Here is a 25,343-nt window from a genome sequence, read left to right on the forward strand (position 1 = left end):
GTATTCGGTAATATGTAAATTGCAATTTCTTTTCATTTATTGGCGCATAATAAATACATATTGTCCTTATCGTTTTCCGTACCCTGTCGTACTTTAAGACGAAATGACTGAACGTAAAAAAAAACCGACATACTGTTGTTACATAACGTTAATAGAAAATGACCACATGTAATTATTAAACCACAGCAAGTAATAGAAAACTGACAACACGTAAATAAATGTGTATCTCATCAGACAGTTTAGGCGTTCCATACAATTAGCTTAAGATCGTGCACCACGCTGCCTTAAAATAGAATATTTTAAGCTTATTGACACTTGACTTCACAAAAAAATTCTTCATTATTTGCATGATGTATTCTGTATTCCAAAATCAGCAAATGATTTATTGTAGTGGCTTCTGCACTATCAAAGAACCGATTTGTTCAACGTGTTTTCCTTTTCTCTTTCGTCTACCCCGGACGTAACATTTTTGGAGCATCTAGAAAGACAAAGGACGCTTACCCTACCAGTACACCTGATCCATGCTCCTAATTTCAATTGAGTCCGGTATATCATTTATTTTTGTCTCTTTTTACATGTTATTATTGTAATTTCATGTTTTTTGTTGTGAGTGTCTATTTTCCCCGTCTTGTTTTTCACTATTTATTACCCCCCGAATCTTGATTCCCTTGATTATTCTTTCATTAACTGAGAATTGTGGTAGTTAACTCTTTGGTGACATATTTAAAATAAGATCCTGTTGGATATGTGAAGAAATGGGCAATTTTTACCAAAACAGCTATTGTATTCCCTTACCAATGCATAAAGTTCATCAAACTCTTTTCACTTAAACATAAATAAACACATATAAATGTACAACTAGGGTATCTTTTATTATCAATAGATAATGTATAAAGGCATAACTTTTCAAAACTAATCAACAAACATTATATATAACAAAGTTCACCGAATACCATATACCCTTAAATATGTCAACAATTAACAACATCTGTCATTTCAAGATGCCGGGTAAAACCAGAAATTGAATCAAAACTGTTTACAATGTAAAACCATTTATAAATGTGTACTCTGATCATGAGGTATTTGCTTATTCCAGTGTGCAACAATATTATGGTTAAATGTTATTTCACACATAATTAAGAATAATAATAACAAAAAAACAATGTATGTTTTTGTATTAATGTTTTCTTAGTTAAAATTAAAAAAAAAACATGCCTATACAATAAAATGTGAGATGAAAAGAAACACTTGAAAAATTGAACAGCAAGCACATTACGTACCCATCTCCATGGTGTAATTGAAAAGGCAATTCCATTCGAGGTGTCTTAATAATAACCTGGACTTTCATTGTCAATTCAGAACACCACGTTCAAAAGCTATAATGTATCAAATCGGACTGATTTAAAAGGAAAATCTTTTGCAAAACAGTTAATGCATTTTTTCGGATCCTTCTTACAAATCCAAACATCTATCAGTACAGAGTAACAAATAGGGCATTAGTGGAACATTAAGTAATATCCGGCCACATAATGGTGAAAAAGAGTGATGGCAAAAATTTCAGATTGACCTTTCTGTTTATGCAGAAACAAAAGTACTATCTTTTAAATATCATAACTTGAGGGGGACGTAATTTCACCAAAAAAAAAAGATATGGAATTTAAAAAAAAACAGCAATAAGGCTAAAATCGGTGAAAATTAACAAAATCTGGAAGGTGACATATTCATGTATATTTACTGTAAATTCAAAAGACCAATTTCCAAGAGCAGCAATACATCCAAAAGAGATCGCATTGCACTACACATCACACTTCTAATATAAAATCGCTTTAAATGGAAAATATAAATTCTGAATCTCGACTTTGGGTGGTTACTTTATATTCATTACACTAAGTATACAACAAGTTTACATCATTTTAAAGTAAGTAATTAGTTTCCTGTAGTAATTAACGTCAAATATATTTTAGGCATTAAAGCCAATTAACATATGTATTGAAAACCTACAATGTCCATCCATATTACAACAAATTTCACAGTTGACAATTTTTTTTGGCTGACCAGAACAAAAAATAATATGTTTAAAGTTCAAAACAATAAATTGTTCAAATAACATGACAAAAACGTTAACACTCTACACTTTTTGGTAAGCATAAATATTTTTAAACCAAGAACATTGTTTTCGAACGAAATAAATTAAGTCAAAGTATTGAAAATTTGTAAACTTTTTTTTAAACATTGGTTTGATTGTACAGTATTTTATTACTTTACCCTAACATGAGAAAAACATAGTATTGATATGAAATTGATTAAAATAAATACTGAGTTGAAAGGTATAATATAAATATAGTTAATACTGTCTGAAGCAAACAAATGCAATGTTACATTGGCCGTGAGTTTAATTAACAAATGATCAACAATGAATTAAATCTGGTACTTCCGAACTTCAGATAATGTCTGGTTTAGGCAGGTTTACCTATACGAAAACAATCTTTTTGATCTTTTTATTACATATATCTTAAAGTGGTCTCAGCAATACTGTTTAACACTGCATTACATGTATGAGAAACGAAAAACTCCTATTTCTTTGGGTATCAGCTTTGGCATAAAATAATAAAAAATAAAAATTGGCACAAATGAAATGCATAAATGTTTTGTAAAAATGGGATAGAAAAAATAAATACTTTTAAAACAAATAAGACCGAGGTCGTTTTCAAAATTTCAAGCATAAGATGAAACCCAAAATATATTAACTTTTTTGAGAATTTAATGCTAAGTAGTATATTTGATTGTTCAGACTATGCCTTAGTTAATATTTAAACATAGAAAATGTATGAATTATGGATATAAACATAATGTAAAAACTATCATACAAATTTATAATAGAAGCTCTAAAGATAAAGTAATCTCAATATTTTAAGAAAAATAGATAACTGAAAAATGTAATAAACTGTGAAAATTACTATAAAAGAGAAACTATATAAATGTGCACAATAAAATAATAAAGTACATAGCTTATTTTATTTCATTTTCATTTCTTATCTTCAGATTGTAATCTGCGGTTTGGAAACTGGAAGTATTTAATACGTTTTACATCCTTAAACATTTAAAATAAATGTGACACACTTAAAAGCCGATTTTTCTATATGTGTATTTTTCCTAATTTTCAGCAAAAAAAAAACAATTAATAATCTTAAATATCACCTTAAAACAAAATGCATACTGACAATTAGACTGAAAAAATAAACAGCATTTTTTTCTATCAACATTTTCTTCAGAAGAAAAAATGTTTTTTGAAAGATATGAACTCTATCAATGACACAAATTAATTAAGTATTAATATGAATATTTGTTGTTTTTTTGGTTTTTTTTGTTGTTGTTCAAAGTGATTTTTATCTTGAATTCACCTCTCACTAATAGCATAGATTCAAAAGATTCTTATATTTCAAGGGATTAGGCATCAAAACTTGGATAAAGTTTTTTGCACAGCAAAAAAATAACAATCATAATTTTAACTATAAAGTAATCAGCAGAATTATAAAGTAGGAACATAATTAATGAACCTCTCAATAGGAAAGAGAAGTAGGAGAAACAATTGTTCTTTCTTTTTCAGTGAATCCCAAAAAGAAAAGGTGCATCCTCTTTGACATTAACATTTCATTTTGCTACAGCAATTGCATTTAAGGAGGTCGACCTAGGGTAAGGGACATAACTCTTAAAAATCATTGGAACGTTTGTATTCAGCATTGTACATCATTGTTATGTAAGCATCTAATTTACTTGGATTCATTTTATTCTGCTTCAAACAAAAGCTTAAGAGGCTTCAGTGAAACTGATTATAATACAAACATATCACTGATTTCATGAGTTATGACCCTTACCCTAAGTCTACCTCCTTAAAGTAGAAATGATGTAATACAATTATGTTATACAGTACAACCTGTCAAAACCTAACTCTCTTCAGAATGGTTGATTCGATCTGTAAATAATGAGATTCAAAATGCATCAAAACTATGAAAAGTGATCTATGAAAAGTTTTATTAGACAAGTTGTTTTTGGTTTTTGTTTTTTATTTAATCACGATTCGATACGACAGGTTCCACTGTTTAACTGGGGTTTATTTAATAATAGAAAAATATTTTTTTCTTCCTTTCTCCTCTCTCAGACCACTTCATGAGATGGTTAAAATGTGTTCTAGAGAAATGGTATTAAAATGTTATATTTGAGTAATTATTAATCTTAGAAATATTAAATAAAGGTCATATATAATTGGCACTATGGTATACAACAGTTAACAAGAGTATAAATAAAGGACTAATGTGCAATACCTCCTTTCCACACAAAGCACAAATGAACATTTTGGTAACTGTCTAGTGGTGAACCCTTCTTCAAAAAACACTTTTAAGTCTTTTAAACTAATTTACAATTGTTCATGATCATTCAAATTTAGGACACTAAGTCATGGTGGGAATAATGATGAGAACTATGAAGCACTTTATAAATTAAATTGTAAATGATGAAACATCAATTGGGTTACCCAAGAAAAAATTCAGCAAACCAACAAGTCAAAAATAAAGTTTCAAACAAAATTCATAATCAATTAACCATTAACAATAAAGAAAATGTTATAGTTTATAAAACCACCGGTACAATGAAATCTAACAAAGTTTTGCACTAAGATTAACAATTCATTTGTGCTTATTCAAGAACTGACAGAACACACTTAAATTTTACAAATCTTCCACCAAAGAAACAAAAAATCACATCTTGATTCTGTAAAAAAGCACACACAAAAGTCTGACTAGCTAAAAACTAGGACAAGGTGAAAGTTCAAAGGTTACCTATTTGCATATTAGCCTTAAAGGCCAACAGCCAGATTTCTGAAAAAGAAATAAATTACTATTAATAACCAGTCAGGACCAATTTAAGTAGCAATCTTGCTAAGAATCATGCAAAATGTGATATATGGGTAAAACGTCTACATATTTTTATTTTTGATATTTTGTTTGAATTGCCACAGTAAACAGAAATTAATATTCAGTTTTTCATATAACCCATGTTCTTAGGAGATAAAAATTATATAGAATGCACTGTAGATTTCAAAATTAAGGGAGAGAACTCTGTAAATAACACCCTAATACAATAGAATCTATTGGATTTCTAATGTCAGTTATCTCCTAAGAGCAGGCAGATTTGAATGAATAATTAAATATTTCATAATATAGACCCATAAAACAACTTAATTGCAAAAATAAAAATATGTAACCTTTTTTGGGGTTTATCACATTTTTCAGATTTTACATGATTCTTACAAAGACAGTTACTTAATTTCTAAGCTAGATACTGCAATGATAAACAAGGTTTATTGGATTTTTATCTACTTAGCTACTGCATAGGATGTCTAGAATTTTTACAATGAACACTTACAAATTAATTTTCTGTTCATGTTTATTTTAATTTTGTATTAATTTCCCCTTCAACTTTTACTTTCTTTTTTCAGGCTAAATACTATGAAATAAACAACAGATTATGACAACTAAATATGCTATGGTGATATTGGTCAATTAAATAATTAACATTAGTTTAAACAAGTAAATATGTATTAATACTAAACGTACTCAAGAACCTAATACAAGACAACAGCAGAAACAAGTGAAAATTCAAACCGAAATATTTTTATTATCATCTAACAACAGTTTGTCCACAACCTTTTCACCAAATATTTGTAATGATACATGTATATTGAATTTAATTTGACATAATCTGTGAAAACAATTTCAATTGTGGGTTTGTCAAGTTGTTTTAATTGATGGAGTTTTTTATCTTGAGGATTTCATTAGACCATATAAGTTTTCAATTGCAGTTTAGCATTTAGTGAAATTTGAATGCATAAAAATTGATATCTCAGAAATGATAATTCATCAACAGTTAAGCTTTGAAGCATTCCATTTACATACAAAATTTAAAATGAAATGTTCCACTCACCAACACAAGAAAACGACAAAATAAATCCTGTTAGAATTTGTATTATACAGCTCACATAGCCAGACAATAAAATGTTAGAATACATGGCAGCTTTTAAAATACAAACAACTGATTAACACAACATATGGTACGGTACAACCATTACAACAGATATACAGCTAAAAAAATAAGATTAAATAAAAAAAGGGTCTTCATGAAAGCAAAGAGAATTTCAGTTAAATATCTTGGTACAAACAATGTAATTTTTTTCTGCATGGGCTAAAAGTACTTAAGCATCTCATCTATGATCCCAGGCAATGGCTTCATAATTGAGACTAAATTGGCAAGGAAAAATCATTTTGAAAAGTCTGTAATACTTTGGTTGTATGCAGTTAAAACAAATAGTAAATAAGTCACCGAGGACTTATTGTTTGTACTACATTTTTTATTTTACTTTATTATAAATTTTTCATCATCTTCCACTTTCCAGATCATAGTTTCTCAGAAATCATAAAGCAGATTCTTTACACTTTTCAACATGGGCAAAACCATCTAAAAATTTTGAAATTTCCAGGCACACAGGAGGGGACTTGCTATGTTTCATGAAACATAAAAATTTATTATTGTTCTAATTTTACTGTAATTCACATATTTGCTTTCTAAGTATGTCCCTCTTCTCATTGTGAGTCTCAGGCCACTTTTATTGTATGCCTATTTATTCATGCCTTCTTACTATTATTCTTTAAGTTAAATTTGTTTTTAAACCTATTGTCATTGAGCAAACCACAACCTTTCACATCAAAAAATTACTGAACGGCATTGAGCAGCATTGATACCTACAGCAACACTAGAAAAATCTTCATTTTCTTCAACAAGCATACAATTTTCAAGTGATTGCTGCAAAGAAGATAGTTAAGAACTGACAGTTACAAATGAATTGAAAAAATACTGTTTTAACCCATGCTTAGCTTTTTACTACTAGATGGAAAATCTTAAAAACCATTGAAATTTGCTTGATGCAATATCCATACAAAGTAGTTCTTCTAAATTTATGTAGTAATTTAAAGCAATGTGGTATTTATATTGATAAACCATTATGTATACCTGTTGTCACTGCTTGATATTCTTATGATAAAGTGCAGTTGGGCTGGGTATTAGTGAAATAAATAAAAGTTTGGCGTTTTAAGGAAAATATTTTCATTTTTCTGATATCCAATGTTAATAAAATTCATAAGTATCCAGAAAAAAATTCCCAAAAATACCAAATAATATAGCACTCTGAAAGTCATTTTCATAACTGAAATCGAAAATTGTCACATTGTGTCCAAACAAATATCATTTTTAAATTGTTCACACATGAAAATAATGACAAGCAATGTCAATTTATTACATCAACAAGTGAAAATTAACTTTATATTCTCCATGAAATCAATGCTTATTATACAAGCTAAAACACAATCTTAATGCACTAATATAAAAATGACTAGACAAAAAATGTAATATCATAACAACAGAATATTAACAAAACACGAAACATAATTTGAACGCTCTTGGACATAATAAAAACAGAACTAAAAATTTCAGAAGCTCACTGAAATATGGAAAATAATTTCTTTCTATTATAACAAAAAGAACTACAAATGTCAGTAATCTTCTTCCAAACATTTGAAAATATAAATATAATTTATTGTTGAAATCACTTTAAAATGTTTAACACATGTATATTAAAGAGAATATCTAAAAATTTTATTCCTAAGTCATCTTAAGTTAATGACAGGAAACATTGAGAAAATATGAACATGAGTTAAAATACAGTTGAAAAGAGTGAGACTGCATTAGTAACCAAGCCCAAGAAGCAACCTTAAAGTTTGTGATAAATGTAAAAATGTTTAGAACCATTAAAGTTGATATCCAAGTCCTTGTAACTCAAATTTATGATGTTTAGTTTGCATTTACTTTCTGTTAAGGCATTTATAGAGGCTCATTCAAGAATTAAAAAAAAAAAACTCAAAAGAAACAAAATTTTCTTTTTTTTTCACATAACCACAACTTGTATTGTTAAAAGTAATGTGATGAAGAACAACTGAAAAAAAAATAAATTAAAAAGGTCACATTTAATTAATTAGAAGATAATAAGCTAAAACCTCAGTCAGCTCATATCATTTTACTTGATATTGTAAATAGCTAAAAAGATAACAATGGCAAAACTACAAGGATTTGGATATTTGCTCTATAAGATAAAAAACAGGTTTTACAATCAAGTTCCCCTGTATTTCATTTTTTACAATTATCTTTAAGCACTTTACAAAATACACTTGGTACAGTATATGTAACAAAGCAGTATAAAACAAGGCACTATGTAAAAGCTACTAAAATATACATGTAAATGTAAATGTAAATAGTGAACAGCAGGGTAAAATATCCATTTAAATAACAATGGCACTGTCATAACAATGAAAATTCTTTATAAAACTTTTATTTATGAGCCATTATATACAAATTACAATAAACGAAATTTCATTTGTTGTCACTTGTGTGACCATAAAAGAGTTCTCATAGAGATGTAGTAAAATTTTGAAAATATTCTCATTTAATTTTCATCACCTTAATTTGATGAATACCAAACACCAAAGCATCATATATTTGAACTAGGCAAAAAAAATTACATTCAATAACATTGTTAAAAAATATTCTAGACACAATTGTCAGATGAATTTTTTGTTCTTTTACAGTATGCCGACTTAGCTCTTCTTTTTGGTATATATGTTGATTCATACTCAACTGAAGCTTTTGATGGAGTCAAGAAAGAAGTTCGATGCTTTAAAAATTCTGCTTCAAAATCTGAACTGAAGTCTGGGTAAATGAATTTTTCTGGCCCATACTCAACAAAATTATGGCCACTCCCTAATAATTTTTCATCAAGAACATATTGAAATACAGAGTTCTGATTGGCTGATTTAGATTTAGTCCGAATCATACCAGAGTTTGTTAGATCAGAAAAACTCACATTGTTGTCAATTGGATCAGTTTGCAGAATTACCTCCTCATTTCTACTGGTCCTATATTTCCTATAATCCCCTTTCTCATTTATTTCACTTTTGTCCTTGTGACCCCTATCTGACTCTACTATAGTTGTACAGACATTGTGATTGAAAGGTGAAGGTAAAGGCTGCTTGTAGAAATTAACATGTTCTAAAGATGACAAGTGCACTTGCTCCTCTGCAGGAGGAGAAAGAGGAGGTAATAAGTCCTTCCTTCTTGGAGACCTCCGTGCATTATTATTGAATGAAAAATTGTCTGTATTATGTAAGTCACATTTAGGAAGATTTTTCTCCTTTTGAATCATACTGTCATTTTTTATCACTGGTGTTCTGGATTTGACAGAGGAATAAGCCAAAACTGGTTTTTGAGTAGTTGAAGAATGGCAAGCTGCTCTTTTAGAATCAGCTGACTTTTCTGAGGCTGATGATTTCCCTGATCTGTCTGACTTCGCTGAGCTGCAAGAGTATCCCGAGTTTCCAACTAAGCCTGATCCATCTGTCTTCAGTGATTTCCCTGATTTCCATGGAAATTCTGATACAGTAGAATTTTTTTCATCTGTAGCAGAAGCCATTGATTTTAAAGAGGTAGTATCAAGTGACCTTAAAGACAAGGTATCTACAGTCTCTATGTGATTGGTATTATGAATATCAGAAGCAAAACCACTATCAACCCTTGGGTCTTTTTGAGCCCCCTTAAACTTACTCACTGGGGTGTAATCCACATTCCCTCCCCCTTCCCCATAATCAGAGCTAAAATAGCTATAGTCGTCATATTCACTGCTGGTAGACTCTGTAGAATGACTTTCCAGAGGACTACCAGCTTTGCCTACTTTAAATCGCCTTCTACGAATGCGTCTCACCTTATCTCCTATTCTCCTACCCTGCTTAAGACGACGAACATAAGCTGCTGGGGCGTTTCTTTTTTGATGTTGTAAATCTAGTCCATTTAATTGTGCAATGGCCTTAAGATGTTTCTTGTATCTGATTTCATTTTTCATGAAAGCTGGTAATTTCAAACAGTCTAATCTGGCTAACCGTTTACAGCGTTGAACCTCGTCTACACAGATTTTTCCACTCATCATAACATTAAAATCAATCATATCAAGACTCCTCAAAATTTCTACAGCGCCTGTAAATACAAAAAGAACTGTTTAAACAGTGATTGATTAATTTATGGTAAGTTCCTATGGCAATTATTTAAAGTATTTCAGGACATGAGCAATTGACCAATCGAACAGACATCAATAGTTGTAAACTGTAATGGTCCTCATCAAGGATATTTTTAAATACTACATATCAATGTTATATCAGAACAAAAAGGCTGCTATAAGATTCAGAAGAGAAGATCCTTATCCATGCTGGTTCACAACAGAAAATTTCACTATTATTTCACATCGGAAAATTAGATACTACAAAAATAAAATTCCATTATCCATTTAAAGAAATTGTTCCAAGAACTAAAATTCTAATTGGTAAACAAAACTGTTGTTTGCACCAATAACATTGCTATCCAATTTGGTTATCTGTCATTCATAGTGATAATTCAGGCCTATAATGTAACATAAGGGGCATAACTCATACAAATCGTAAACCATTTTACATAAATATTATCATGTAAGCATCTAATATAAGTAACTCAGATTTAATTTAATCTGTTTCAAATGAATGCTTGAAAATTTTTTATGAAATTGAAGATGATAAAAACATATCACTGACTTCAAGAGTTATGTACATTAGTCTAGGTCTACCATCTTTTACTAACCTTCAAAGTAACACTGGTCTTTCCCATAACCTCCAAGATCATTAGGATCCAATAAACCTCTTTTGACCCTCATACAAAGTCTCCATCTGTGTTCCGGACTTCTGACATAGATACTTAGATGATCAAATAGTTGTTTAAAAGTCAACTCTGCTGCCTTACATGCTGTGTCTGCAAAAATAGAAGGAACAAGAAGAATTTACTGGAGGATTTTGAGCAGGGTTCAATGCCTTTCCCCGTTTATTATCATTTTTTTCTACAATGTTATCCTCTACCAGTTTATAAGGATTCATGTCGTATTTTCTTTAAGTAATCCTTACTTCAATCGTGTTTTATAATATTAAACAAAATATGATGAAGGTAAGGCTTGCTACAAGTCCATTTCTATAAATTATAAATGAAATATCCCTCTGATAGCAAATCTACTTATTTTTGCTGGAAATACATACAAAGTAGTTTGTAGAAGTGCTATCAAAAAGGTTAAGTACATAAATTTTACACTGAATGTAAAACAAAAAGGGACTTGAAACAAATCTGAATGGGGGAAAAATTTGAAAATGATAGGGGCAACAAGATATCTAGAATGACAAACCATAAAACAAGTCAACAAATAAAAGAAATTGTAAGAAAGCAAAACTGGACACAGATTTTAGTAATTTGTGAGCATTTTGTAAAGTATCTTGCACTTGTCTGCTAGACAATCTTTGAACTTGGCTGAAAGACAACCTTTAAAGTAAATTTCTTACATTCTTATGAAACCAAACTATATATCATTCATGCATTTTAGAGAAGGGAAAAATCATTCTAGAGTATATTAATTATGTAGTATATTTTTTTTTCTCTATTTGAAAATTTCATATCATTTTGATGTAAATAATATCAAAGCATAAACAACGCTGGAAATCATATGAATAACATCAAATTTTATCATAATAGTATGAATAAAATAGCAAATCTGCTAAAAAAATATAATAACTATATATACCCCCAAAAAAACTTGAGTTTACACTTTGACAGAAATGTCTATTTCATTAATTTCATACTTGTTCATGTACACTGTACTGAACAGTCATGGAATTGATAGATGAATATAATAGTTAATATATTAGAACAAGGATGATTCATTCATAAAGTTTAGCTCATCAATTGTTTGCGGAGTCTAACATTTAGTTAAAGACTGGAAGATTTTTCTTCTTTTAGGAAAATTTCAACACATCTTTTAGGTTTGCATATTTTGATATTGTTTCAGGATGGATATGCACAGTGAACTTGAATAGTACCTGTCAAAACTTTGTTTCTATAAAGAGCAGTGAAGGACATATAAATACTCTTAGAATTTACTTACTTAAATTTAGTATTTGTGATTGAATGTAAGTCCAATCTAAAGAGCTGAAACTCTCTTTTCAAAGGTATTTATAGGTTGACTTTCTTCCAGTTTTTAATTAAATGTTAGATCTCAAGCTGTTACATGCATGGATTTTCACTAAAAATTCAAAGCTGGTGCAGAGTTGACATATTCAGGGTAAATGCCACCACTAGAATATTTTTTACAGTATATCCTCCATTTTTTCAAGCTAGACAAAAAAAACATGCATAAATTTCAAGTATCAAGGCAAAACTTTCACAGTAACATTGATAAATAAAAAAGAAATTAGCCAATCTGTACTATAAGTTGAAATCACGCCATAAAGGAAAAAAAAAACAGAATAAAAAGTGAATAGAGAAGAAATGAAATTAGGATCAAGCTACCCAAGAAAACATTAGTATTTTATTAAGCAGAAAAGAACTTCAATGTCAGGTAGCTTTCAGATAATTCCAGATGATTTAAATTTGAAGCCAAGATATCAAATATTACGCTTAAAGATAAAGAAACAAATAAATGCTAAAATAACCCCATTTGTTTTTAATCTTGTGTCACAAACTTCATGCAGATAGCACATGGAACAACACAGAGACAACATTCAGTGTTACTGGTTAAGAAAGACAGAGTAAACTAAGTGGGACCAATTCAGAAATTCCATTTAGTCATTCTAACTTTGCTTATCTTCAACATTAATAATTATCTTCAATTTAGTTTTACATATAGTATGGTTCATATCATGTTTATAATATGTAAGAAGTGTTTTTTTTCATTGGTTTACATTTAAATCATCAAAATTTACACACACCAAACTCTGAGGCAATAACAGAGAAAGTTAAAATATTCTTACATTTTTTTCTCAATTTCTGCTACTTTATTGTCTAGCGTTCGAATATTGGCCTAAATATGATAAAAACTACCAATATGATACAAAATATAAAAGTGCGCCAATACATAATATAGCCATCCAATATGGATTTAGCCTTCAAATACAGCTTTTACTCATCCAACACATCATATAAGACTGGTTAAAATCCATAATGGCCTAGTGTATTGGACTAGTTAGGCAATAAAGGTATAATTGTGTAAGGTTTTCCATACTGACGTGGTCATTGGTCCTGGGCTAGAAATATTGGACTTTGGCTACGCCTCAGTCAATATGACTAGCCTCAGACCAATAACTAAGCCAATATGGAAAACCTTATGCAATAATACTGTAATATTGGCCAATCATAATTATCTAATAAAATACCAAGTGCAAAAACATTTGTTTCACTTCTGAAAAGGTCCATTGCATGCAAACAAAAGATAGAAATAAGAAGAAAGAAGATGCAAAGACACTTACAGTATAGAAGAGCAGGTCCCCACATGTACCTGGCTTTTGCATTTAAAATTGTGTTTATTGCCGCTAGCCCTTCTTCTGCACGTAACTCTTCAAGAGAGCTAAGGCTTAGGAGATCAAATCTTTTCCTATCACTATACCATGGCTGTAGACCATCATTAAATGATCGAAACTGTGCAAAAGGTCAAGGATAACAAGTGCGATAACTCTATCACATAGTAAATACAATATTCAGTGATATAAATGTACATTGTCTAAACATACTGCAATCTGTTTTCAACATTGACAATAAACCTACCTGTACCCTGTAAAAGGAAAAAAATAAGTAAACACATATGAGAGTTGTTTGGTTAAAAGGAGGGTTGGGAATTTTGATAAGCCAAATACTAACACTGAAAAAAAAACTTCCTAGTATTGAATAAATTACCATTTTCAGTTCATTCATGGATCTTATCCATGAAAAAGTTACTCAAAAAATGATGAAAGAATTTTTTTTTTATCTATGTACCTGACCAATTTTTTAATAGGAGACTTTCACTGGTTTGTCCAGCATAAAAGAGGAACCCAATGAATAACAAAACTTACCTTAATTACAGTCCTTAATTAAGTCCTGAATGAACCTGAAGCCCAACCTCAGTACAAAAGTAAAAAGGAGGCCTTAAGAAGCATGTATGTTAAGTCTGACCAAGAAATCATTTTGTTCAAATAAAAATAAAGAAAAAGTGCATATAAATGTATGTAATATTTATGTTATTATACATACTGTATATGTGTCTATACATGTATTTCATACTGTTCATGACAAAGAAGGTTAAACATGGTTTGAGATTTTTCCCATTCCAACATACATGTATACTTATACAATCATTGAGGTATTAACTAAGTACAAAATGTAAAGGGATGGAGTGAGGTATTGGGAGTTGAATCTTTGGATAGGATTACATGGGATTTTAGTAATGTGTCTAAATACTCACTGAACTCCTCTTTTACTTTCCCTTATCCTAAAATAATTAAAATTAGGGAGACACACAGGTTAAAGGAAGGGTTCTCCATTTTCATCAACACTGAAAGGATCTTTTATTGTAATATACATTTCAAGAAGAAAAAATACTATATTTACAATGTGCAATATGATATTAGTATTCAAATTTGTTCGATGATTTTTATCTAATTTACCATGACCTCAGTGACACTTATATAAGGCTACAAATGGTCATCTTCACATGAATATGTGCTTCAGTTGGTTCAACGACAACAGTAAAATCATTACTCCTCATTTGCAACTTTGGTTTTGTTACTTTTCTTTGAGTAATTAATTATAAAGAAAAGATGACCAAAGACAATCATTCCATCCTTGCTTTGTTTATGATGTCTTTGTTGACAACAATCTGTGTATTCTTTTGAAGTTTTTAGAGATAATTTTATTTTTCATTCTCTCTTACTACACTCTCACTCAAAAGGGATATTACCAGTCATCATAAAGATAAAAAAAATTTCACAAAAGAGCTATCATAGAGAATCTACCATTACTTTCAATGTCAAACCACATATTTTTAGTTAGCCTTAAATTTGGATTCTTAATAAATTTCTTTCATATCTTTAAACTGCAAAGTCAATACTAATATCCATAAACAAAACTACAATTCAAAATGAGCATACCACTGTAATGAATATCATCCTGCCAATGCTCTTCCCTACCTATCAAGTCAACAGGACTGGCAAAAGAACCTTATACCTTAGGAGATGTGCCATATTTCTATCCACAAAGACATAAATTGATTACTTGCTACATTTATACATGTATATGAAAAATCAAAATGTGGAATGTGTAAAAGGACCAGACAAAAAAATTATGTGATGAAAATGGAGAACGAAAGAAAAAAATGATTGGAAGAACATCTTTGACTTACAATACTGCAGAGCTGGTAGCCACAAATACTGCTCCCCTGCATGAAAAATTGTATGAATGGCAGCAAGCCCTTCCTCTGAAGCTAGTCCTTGTAAAGAATTTTTATCCCTTAAATGGAATCTCCTTCTATCACAGTTCCAAGGTTGATAGCATTCGTTAACAGAGCGTAACTACAAGTTAGTCAAGGATTATCTGACTCTTGTTTTTTTTTGGGGGGCTTTTTTTTTTGCAAATGTCATTGGTGATTTAAGCTTGCAGTCAATTAAATGGAGAATGACATTGATGATTTTTAAAAGCCTTCAGTTTTAAATTTTGAAGCCATGTTGCCACTTTTATTTAAAATAATGGATTCCAAGAGAAAAGTGCTCAATAAAACATCATATAAAAAAAAGAAATCTATAACAATTTTGTTTTTCTTTCAAAAATTAATCTTTACCTCTCATTTATTCAGACATCAGGGAAAATCCATTGTTATATCACATAATTTTAAGGGTATAGTGTATGCAGCTAAGATTTAAGCAAAGCAGACTAAGTCAATGCAAATATAATGTTTTCAAGAGGATTCAGCTAAGTATTAAATAAAATGCTACCAACTTAAACAGGAGATGCACACAAAAATAAAGGGAAAGATTTCTCTTATTAACCAGGAAGGTTTGAAGAGTAAAAAAAGCTGATAATGACTACCAAGATGTTTTTTTTTATATTATAAAAACAGAAAAAGATGTTTTCTGCTTTAATGCCAAAAACTGCTTAAAGCTCTAAAAAAAAGCTCTTTATCAAAATGTTTTGCATATCATACAGACAGTAACTTAAAAATCCTACTGACACAAAAAATGCACTAAACTTACAATACTGAAGTGCTGGAAGCCATAAGTATCTAACCCTAGAGTTCATGATAGTATTTAAAGCAGCCAACCCCTCCTCTGACCTTATAGCAGGCAGTGTTGTCATGGCAGAGCCGCGAAGACTAAATCGTTTCCTATTGCTATACCATGGCTGAAATCCATCATTGTATGCTCTAACCTGTGTTACGGGTCAAGGATTATTTCATTCCTAAGCTGTTAGTGATGGTGGTGATAGCAGCTCATGAATTTCTGTATGAAACTTAAAAGCAATGAATGAAAACAGGTTTGTGCTTACACACAGCCAAAATCAAAGCAAAAAGAATAGTTGCAAGGTGTATACAATAAATACTATGTAACAACTTCTTTTAATATAATAAAAGTTGTATAGTTTTGTTAAATGAAAACCAACAGAAACTAATCTTTAATTTCTCACAATTGAATTCAGAAGGTTCACTACAGCATCTATAAGGGATTAGTCAAAATATTGTTGTTCTTTTTTTTTCAATTTTAGAATTGAAAATATCATATGTCATCAGGGATCTTTATAGGAATATGGGCTCACATTCTCTATCAGAATTTCACATTCTAACAGACAATAAAGGTCTAACATCAAACATAGAACAGTATGGGTATTAATGAAAACATCAAACATAGACCAGTAGGGGTATTAATGAAAAACAAATCAAGTTAGTCATATTTCTTATCATTATTACTTCTTGAAAATATCGGGGCACACAATTTGCCACAGTGTTAATTTTGGATGCAGCTCAAACAAGACGACATATTAAATTAGAAAATTTTAAAAAGGCAAAGGTCAAAAATTAAATAAAAATATAATATGACCTATAATTTCTACCATTAACTGTGGATCGTAGTTAATGAAATATTAGAAAAAACTAATCAGTCATGGATTTCAGCTTGGAATTTCAAACATCAAACATTAAATGAAATATTGTTAAGTAATTATTCTTTCTCAGATTTTTTTTTATTTGGGGGGGGGGTGACTCTGAATCATATATGCAGAGAAAAAATTTATATTTCTAACTATAAAAACATTATACATATGTGTAGGCCTGTATACTTGTGGTTATTGCTGCATTAAAATGTCAAGTTCATAATGCTAAAGCCAGAGCAAAAATGAGCAACATACATGTTACCATTTAGAGGTTCAAATTAGTGTAAATTGGGGTCTGCAGATTTTCATTTAGTTAGGCCCCATACCTTCATTCCTTATACTTAATTTAGGTGTCTTTATTTTCCTCAAGTGGACCCTTGATTTGCAATTTGGACCATTCACTGTTGAAAATAAATTTGAACTTCTGCTATTCAGAGAGTTGACTTTAAAGTGAAATATGAGTCAGAACAAGAAATACTGTGAGCAAGTAACTCAAATGTTAAACCTTTAAGTGGGTTATCTCTAAAGTTCCTTCTGACAAGGCCTAATTTTATACCTATAAAATGTCATCAAAATCCCTTGAGTGGCTTAGGAGGGGAGCTGTGTGGACAGACAGACAGACAGACAGGGTGTTACCTTTATACCCACCAATCTTTGTTGGGAGGATATTTAAATGATATCTATCTAGTTTTTAGATCACACAAATTAGATCGATAATTCAATTAGAGAATAATATTATCAATTCTGTTTTTGCCAAACATTGAAAAATACAATTATGTGCTTACCATACCACTGTGCTTTCAGAAACAAAAGTCTAGCATCAGTTCCTGTAAATATGAAAGCTCTGTGAATGAAATTTTTTAACTACATGTGAATTTCTTTAAACATTTGCTAAGTATCATAGAATTGAAAGAAAGCTGGAAATTGACAAGTGATTACCAACTCAGCAGTGGATCCAGGTTGGAATATCAGTTTCGTTTTTTTTTTTAATTCTTGTTACTGTGAAAGTATTATCGTTTGTGGGGTACACATTTTTCAGGATTTTCCTGGGTATGATAAACCATGAAATTAGGTTCCACAGTAAAAAGAAATAGAGTTGTTTAAATCCACAAATTCAAGAATCTGCAAACTTATCATTTCCCCCATAACCACGAAAATTGGTATCCACTAACAAAAGTACTTTCATAGTACTTTTGTGCATATAATTGGGCAAAACTGATCATATTACAGCATGGAACACCCTCCTCATTTCATAAATTTTTAGATCTGCCCCTGAAATGGCATATTCATACTGTATACAACTTTTGTAAATAATGCAAAGGGTTTGTTGTGCAAGTGCATGACACATGTTTGCAAATATTAATGCCCTATAGTAAAATGATTTCCTGAAACATCATTCAAAAGGATACAAAATGAGTTCCTATTTCATGGTCTGCCAAACATCGAATACCCTGTTCACGTAAAAAATTATTGTCTGTTGAGTTTTTTATCCAGAATGAGTAACTTCTTGCTTCTGGCTTGTTGTGTTTACAGTGAGGTCCTATCCACATCATCCGTGCACTGAAATTGAACCAATCAAGAAAACATTAAATTTCATAGTATATTGCCAGCCTCTTATGGTTAAATATTGCATTTCATAGCATAGCAATTTTTTGTGGAGAAATATTGCATTGCATAGTAATAGGAAGATACTGTATGGTGGTGAAATATTTTACCAATTGCATAATATAGCATGTTTCTTGCGATGAAATATTGCATTTCATATTATGGCAAATTCATGGTTATGAAATAATTTAAAAAGTATTGTGACTGAAACAAAATAGCTTAAATTTGGTGATTGATCATATAAAATCAAAACTTCTTCATCTAGGAATGAGGTTTACTTTTGCTAAGAAATTTCAAAAGGTCTGTGAACAAGCTTATATGTATTTCTGCTTTGGTAAAATGATGAGTTACAAGAAGTCAATATGATAATATTTTATTCTAAAAAAAAAGTACACATGCCAAATTATCAGCATTTTTTTTTACCCAAAACCTCACAAGGTATTGTAAAACAATCTAATTTCTTAAATATTTTACTTAAAATAAAGTTCCTACAAAATTTGTTTAAATTAAGCGAAGTCCAAAATCATACATGACATTAAACTCATGATTATCACATGAAATCCATAATTTTCAAGCAAAATTGTTATGGCTATATACAATGGATGTGAACTCCTTTACAAAAATTATTTACTGACTTGTGATGAAAGCCCTGTTTAACATGCAGACAATTTTTCTGTTCTTTAAGAAATAATTCATGGAGGAGGTAGATTATGTATCATTTTAACATGGGTACGGCATTTATATTTGATTATTTAACACTGAGTGACAGTGAGGTGTTAAATGAGAATATAAATGCCACACCCATGTTAAAATGATTATAAATCTACCCCCAGAAGGAAATTATTTCTTTTCTAATATGACAAAAATTTCCCTCAGCATAGCCAAAACAACGACTGTTCCGCTTAACCTCCCCAGTATGGAAGTTGAATTAATTAAGAAATAAACAACATATCCAAGTAAACCATCTTTTGAATAAGTATCAGTATCAGTATCAGTATAGTATTAGATAACCTCTCAGCTGTTAAATCATTGCATAAACCTTTCAAAATGAGTGTTTTGTCTCGAAGTGACAGCGAAAGACAAGAGACAGTGCACAGGTGCTACAGGTGGAGTTGTACCGACATATACTGTTTGACGAAATGAAGACGTCATATTAGAATTTCAAATAAAATTCAATTTCCATGGTTTACAAGCAAAATTGTTCATGTAAAATTAGTGCGAAGGCTTTATGAAAACCAGAGAACATTAAAAAGTTATTTGCTCAATCCTGCAACTCTCAGTTACGTGTACCATACAGGTTTTTTTCCAGCAAAGCATAAATATTATTGGAAGTTTCTAGAAATCATTATGGACTGGTACTATTAAATATATTTTATAGATTACCTCGATTTTAAGCCCTACTCTAAGTATCAAATGGAGTAATACATTATTCACCTCAAAGTTCAAGGCTTCACATTGAATGCTCTATATTTACATGTATATATGATAATTAATGATATGTTATTTAAAACATTCTATAACAAATAATAGAAGAAATATCAAGTAAAAGAAATGATTAAGATATTGATAATATATGGTGTAAATTAAACAAGTCTATTGATCTTTATAACTTAACCCAGTATTTTTATTTTATTAAGTAGCTGTCTTTTGAAGAGTCATGCAAAATCTGAAAAATGTGACACACCCCAAAAAAGGCTGCATATTTTTATTTTTGTAATTAAGTTGTTTTATGAGTCTATACTATGAAATGTGTAATTATTCATTCAAATTTGCCTGCTCCTAGGGAATAATCAACATTGAAAATCCAGTAGATTCTATTGTATATGAGCATCATTTACATAGTTATCGCCCTTAATTTTGAAATCTACAGTGCATTCTATATAATTTTTATCTCATAAGAATACGGGATATATGAAAAACCACATGTTAATTTCTGTTTACTATGGCAATTCACACAAAATAGCAAAAATAAAAATAAGTAGGCTTTTTAGTAATGAATCACATTTTGCATGATTCTTAGCTGGAGCATTACTTAAGTACATGTCAATGAAAGAATCAGGCAGTAGGTGGTAAACTGAAGTTTTTGCTGAGTAATTACAACATTTTTGGACAAAAAAAGAAGAAATTATAGAGTGATGGCTCACTAGTGATGTGACTCCCACTTTCAATAACAATATTAGGAAAATAAACAAAGTCCTATGTAAATGTTCAGGAAGTTGTTGAATTTTTCCAAAAATGAATCCCACCCAGTGTTCTCCCCCCGGCCATCATAGTGCTGTACTTTGCAGCGCTATGATTTCTTAGCACTGTGCTATCAGTAATTAACATAAGTTTGAATGCACTATGGACACTGTGCTATAGCCTATAATTTTGGAAGAAGGCCAAAAGAGCTGTGCTACGCCATTAAGCACTGTGCTATTTACAAATTATGGGAAGAACACTGACCCTACCTTATGGCATACCTACAGGAAGCATACGTTAAAATTTAAAGCCATTGTGACGAGTAGTTGCTGAAAAAACTGTGATGGAAAAAATTGTTACAGACCAACACACAGACATACAGACAAGGGTTTACAGTACACCTCCTGATACACTATCTACCCTATTAATTTTACATCCATTTTGACTCAAGCACTGTTATAGTCTACATTGTTTCTCTGCCTCAAGCACTGTTATAGTCTACATTGTTTCTCTGTTAACTCAATGTTTTAATGTTTTGGAAAAATAAAATAATAAGTTCCCTACCAATCCATTGTTTCTTGCTGTTAGATGGAAACTTTACTATTATTATTTCTATTCATCTCAATACAGAAAAGCATTAACACACCCACAAAACACTCTTGACACAAATAATCTTAATGCTGAGAATACAGGATATTTTTTTCTCGTTATAAAGAAAATAAAAATGACAGAAAATTTTGAAACTTGAATTTAAACCACATCTTAAGTCATTAAATCTATCTTCACCATCAACCATCATAGTTTCGTACTACTGGTACTAAAATTGAGTGAATTGTTTCTGATATGCACCGAATGTTTTACATCAAAAACAGTTCTAAAAAGCTTAAGCTTTATTTATACTAAAATAGGACCTGCCTGATTCCTACATTTGTCTGTTATAAAGTAGCTGGCCTAGGTTCTTTCTGACCGTTTTTTTATGATCATATTGAAGTGATAATGGTCCAATGGATATATCAAATATACAATAAAGTTTGAACCATTTAAGTAGCACTCCACATAAGAATCATGCAAAATGTGATACATGGTTGGAAAGCATACATATGTTTATTTTTGATATCATGTTTAAAATGCTTTAGTAAACAAAAATTAACATTTGGTTTTTCATATAACCCGTGCTCATAGGAGATAAAAATTGTATAGAATGCATTGTAGAATTCAAAAGTAAGGGAGATAACTCTGTAAATGACACTCAAATACAATAGAATCTATTGGATTTTCAATGTTCATTATCTCCTAAGAGCAGGCAGATTTGAGTGAATAATTATGCATTTCATAATATAGACCCATAAAACAACTTAATTACAAAAATAAAAATATGTAGCCTTTTTTGGGGTGTATCACATTTTTCAGATTTTGCATGATTCTTACAAAGACAGCTACTTAAAAAACATTTTACTTTTATTATCCTTTTACCATATCTTTGAAGGGAAACAATAAGCCTTTCAAAACAGTATGATGACAACACAGTCCATTCAATAAAATTGCATGTATTTTTGAATGTTCAATAGATGTTACAAAATAGGTTTATTCAAAGAGCATTTTTGTCCTAAAATCAATAACCTGATTGAAAGATAGTTTAGATTTGTCCCATGAATAACCCATTTATATCCTTATCAATAGATTTATCTGACAGGCATTAAATCTCAATCTAAAATCAAAATACATTGAATGTTTATTGATCAAAGAATGCATTTCTTATGTCAGCAATTTAAAATGTGTTCTCACCACAAAAGTAGTTTACATATCTGATTAATGATGTATGAATAACTTCCAATATCACACATGTTATGCATGTAAAATAAGACTATGGTCTCACAACTTTATTGCACTAGTTAAAATTTTCTGAGTTTCTTAATAAAGGATGGTTTAATGTTTCTACATATAAAAATAATTGTAAAAGCATCCTAGAGCCATATTTGAAGGCACAACATGCAAGCATTAACATCTACTCTGGGAAAATTGATCGAACAAAGCAATAGCAGGATTGACACTCATCAAAATGAGAAGGGCAATATCGTCACTCTGAGTTTCATATATTTTTTTTTGGTGATTAGCTCCTACCTTGATGCCAAGTCAGCACACCAGACAATACTCATAGCTCCATCTAGGTTGTTTTCCCTCAAATACTGCTCTAGTATATGTGTGGCTTCCTCTTTGCTGATCTTCTCACCAAACTGAGCAGTAAGATAATCGTCTCCATCTCCATATTTCTGTTTCACAGTCTTTAAAATATATTCTGCTTCACCAAACAAATCAAATCTTATCTGGTTTCTTGCCTTGTTAAAGAGATCCTCAATTTCTTCTTCTGATCCTTTCAAAACAAATTTTGGTAGCTTTCCATGCTTCAAAAATCTTTCCTTTTGCTCTTCTACATTCAGTGGACAAATAGCTTGGGCAAACTTAATTGGTTGTTTCTCTAGCGTTTTAATGGTAGTGTTACCAATTCGACGTGAGTTGAATCGACGAGTCATGGTTATTGCACTTCACCAATAGATGGAAGGCAGCTTGTGAGGTGTATTTCTGAACTCCACAACAAACAGAACCTAAAATTTCAGATAGAAACAAAATGGAGAATACACCAATCATTTTTACATGTATTTTTTGTTTAACTCATGTTCTTATATATGTTGAAAAGTAAGAACTATGACCTAATTATTAAAACCTTTCAGGTTCCACCATTAACTGAAATTAATAGCATATGGCTAAATTAATTTTTATTAATAAATAGTCAGCAGTTATGTAAAAGTAGGAGAGTACACATACTTTTAAGAGAGATATATAAATGCATGAGAAAGCTTTAAGCTAGAAAAACTCTAAAATCTTAGCACAAAAAGAATATGTTCATTCATGAATGGGTAAAATTTTCATGACTAAAAGGATCCAGTTTTCCTTTTCAACAAGCCTAACCGAACAGACTTAAAAAATGTTTGATTGAAGTTGCATAGTAACTTTGTGGTGAAAAAAAGTTCTATACATGGGTTTGTAAGCTGATTTTCTTAAAGTTTCTGAATATGGTATATAATATGTTACAAAACACAGTCCGTCAAAAATGAATTTAATTTTAATAATAAAAAATGTATATAAAAAAGCTGTGATTAAATTTGGAGTTATTGAAACATGCTATGTTTAATCACTATACAAAATTACCTGAAAATGAACAACGGCAATAAAAAAAAATAAATAGCCATTTTCATGGTAATAGTAAAAACTGTGGGTAAGTGGATGAACACGTGTGACATACATGTACTTCTGGGTGGTAGAGTTTGAGGAAGAACAAAAGAATTTTCATTCTAGAAATTTTTACTATTTAGCAGTTAACACAAAAAGGTCATTTTAGTAGAAATTATGTTATCAAATTTAGAATTGAATATAAATTAGACCTGTACAATTCATCGAGTCCAGAAAAAGAAAAACAAATAATATGAGATTCCTACCACCTGACCTACAGCATTTTTTTTTCATACAGTAACTACCCTAACATTTTAATGCCATTTTGGCTCGAGCAAGATAAATTATTTCACCAGTAACTCAATCTGAAATGTACTTGAAAAATGAAATAATTTCCCTACCTACGTACCCTATTTATTTTTTTTTTTTTGCTCAGGTAGCAGGATACAAGATTATCTTTTCTTTTTCTTTTATCTCACTGAAAACTAAGATTTCAAAATTTACAATGTAATTACTACTAAGGACTTAATGTTCTGTTCATGTTATTACAGCAATTGAGCCAGTTTTGGAGCAACGATGAAACCGTGATCTTGTAAACATCAATACTACATTTCCCACCAACCACAAAGAAGATTTAGCCCAACATTTTGGACAGAACTCTACATTTTTGTACCTATCATGATCATAAACCACCCTCTGCATTGACTGTAATACTGCAGGTGGCTACCATTTTTTTTATATTTTTGACATAATGCAATCCTTAGAAAGAACAGAAGCATCAGACTGCTATATGAAAATGCAAGTAAATTTAAAAAAATAGAATGCATACACGCACTGATGCAGTCTTTTGCCTTTGGAACTGTGGCAGGACGGCCTACCCGCGTTGTAGTAAGTAGTGAGGTATAAATACCAGTTAACTGACTTGGCTAAAGGATCAGTTTGTCACTGGCTTGTCACCGAGCGGTCTAGGGTTCGATCCTCGTTGGCGGAGTATAATTTTGGAAGTCAAATCATGTTCTTCCGTTACAGAACAAATGTAATCATATAAATGCACTTACCAATGTGTGGCATGTTTTATGCCACACAATGACATATATTGTTCTCCATATGAATCGATTTCACTTAATTTTCACTTCACGTCAACTATGCACCGCCATATCTAAATAAAAAAATGTAGCTAAGGTTATTAGTGACGTAGGAGCTACTCGGAGTAAATTTTA

At 30.5% G+C, this 25,343-nt stretch overlaps 1 protein-coding gene across 4 annotated transcripts; it reads right to left on the bottom strand.

The window, feature by feature from the left end:
* Positions 1–853: 853 nt before the first annotated feature.
* On the bottom strand, positions 854–25,312 carry LOC148614178 (uncharacterized). Of its 4 annotated transcripts, XR_015923588.1 has the most exons (7): positions 25,182–25,312; positions 23,017–23,498; positions 18,519–18,669; positions 16,218–16,392; positions 10,762–10,929; positions 6,799–10,128; positions 854–4,874 (listed from the first exon to the last, which is right to left on the bottom strand). XR_015923588.1 is itself a non-coding variant. In XM_088588081.1 (6 exons), the coding sequence occupies exons 2-6, from the start codon at positions 23,424–23,426 to the stop codon at positions 8,651–8,653; spliced, it is 2,376 nt and encodes a 791-aa protein (XP_088444207.1). In that variant the 5' UTR covers positions 23,427–23,498; positions 25,182–25,312; the 3' UTR covers positions 6,005–8,650. The 4 variants fall into 4 exon arrangements, 3 of the variants coding, with proteins under 3 accessions (XP_088444207.1, XP_088444208.1, XP_088444206.1); XM_088588081.1 differs by lacking the exons at positions 854–4,874; positions 16,218–16,392 and adding an exon at positions 13,464–13,632 and having other exon boundaries at positions 6,005–10,128; XM_088588082.1 differs by lacking the exons at positions 854–4,874; positions 16,218–16,392 and adding an exon at positions 15,371–15,539 and having other exon boundaries at positions 6,005–10,128.
* Between the last annotated feature and the right edge of the window lie 31 nt (positions 25,313–25,343).

The sequence above is a fragment of the Perna viridis genome, chromosome 6 (genome assembly GCF_037379345.1).
Source record: "Perna viridis isolate PV_CMFRI_1.1 ecotype Kerala chromosome 6, ASM3737934v1, whole genome shotgun sequence".
In the NCBI taxonomy this organism is placed as follows: Eukaryota; Metazoa; Mollusca; class Bivalvia; order Mytilida; family Mytilidae; genus Perna; species Perna viridis.

Excerpts from the sequence above, each read along its gene's own strand:
- LOC148614178 (XM_088588080.1), bottom strand. The coding sequence starts at position 23,426 with ATGACTCGTCGATTCAACTCACGTCGAATTGGTAACACTACCATTAAA. Across the intron at positions 18,670-23,016 it reads TGTGCTGACTTGGCATCAAG|TGCACGGATGATGTGGATAG; the intron begins GTAGGAGCTAAT and ends GTTCAATTTCAG. Across the intron at positions 10,930-16,217 it reads GCTTCCAGCACTTCAGTATT|ACACAGCATGTAAGGCAGCA; the intron begins GTAAGTTTAGTG and ends CTATTTTTGCAG.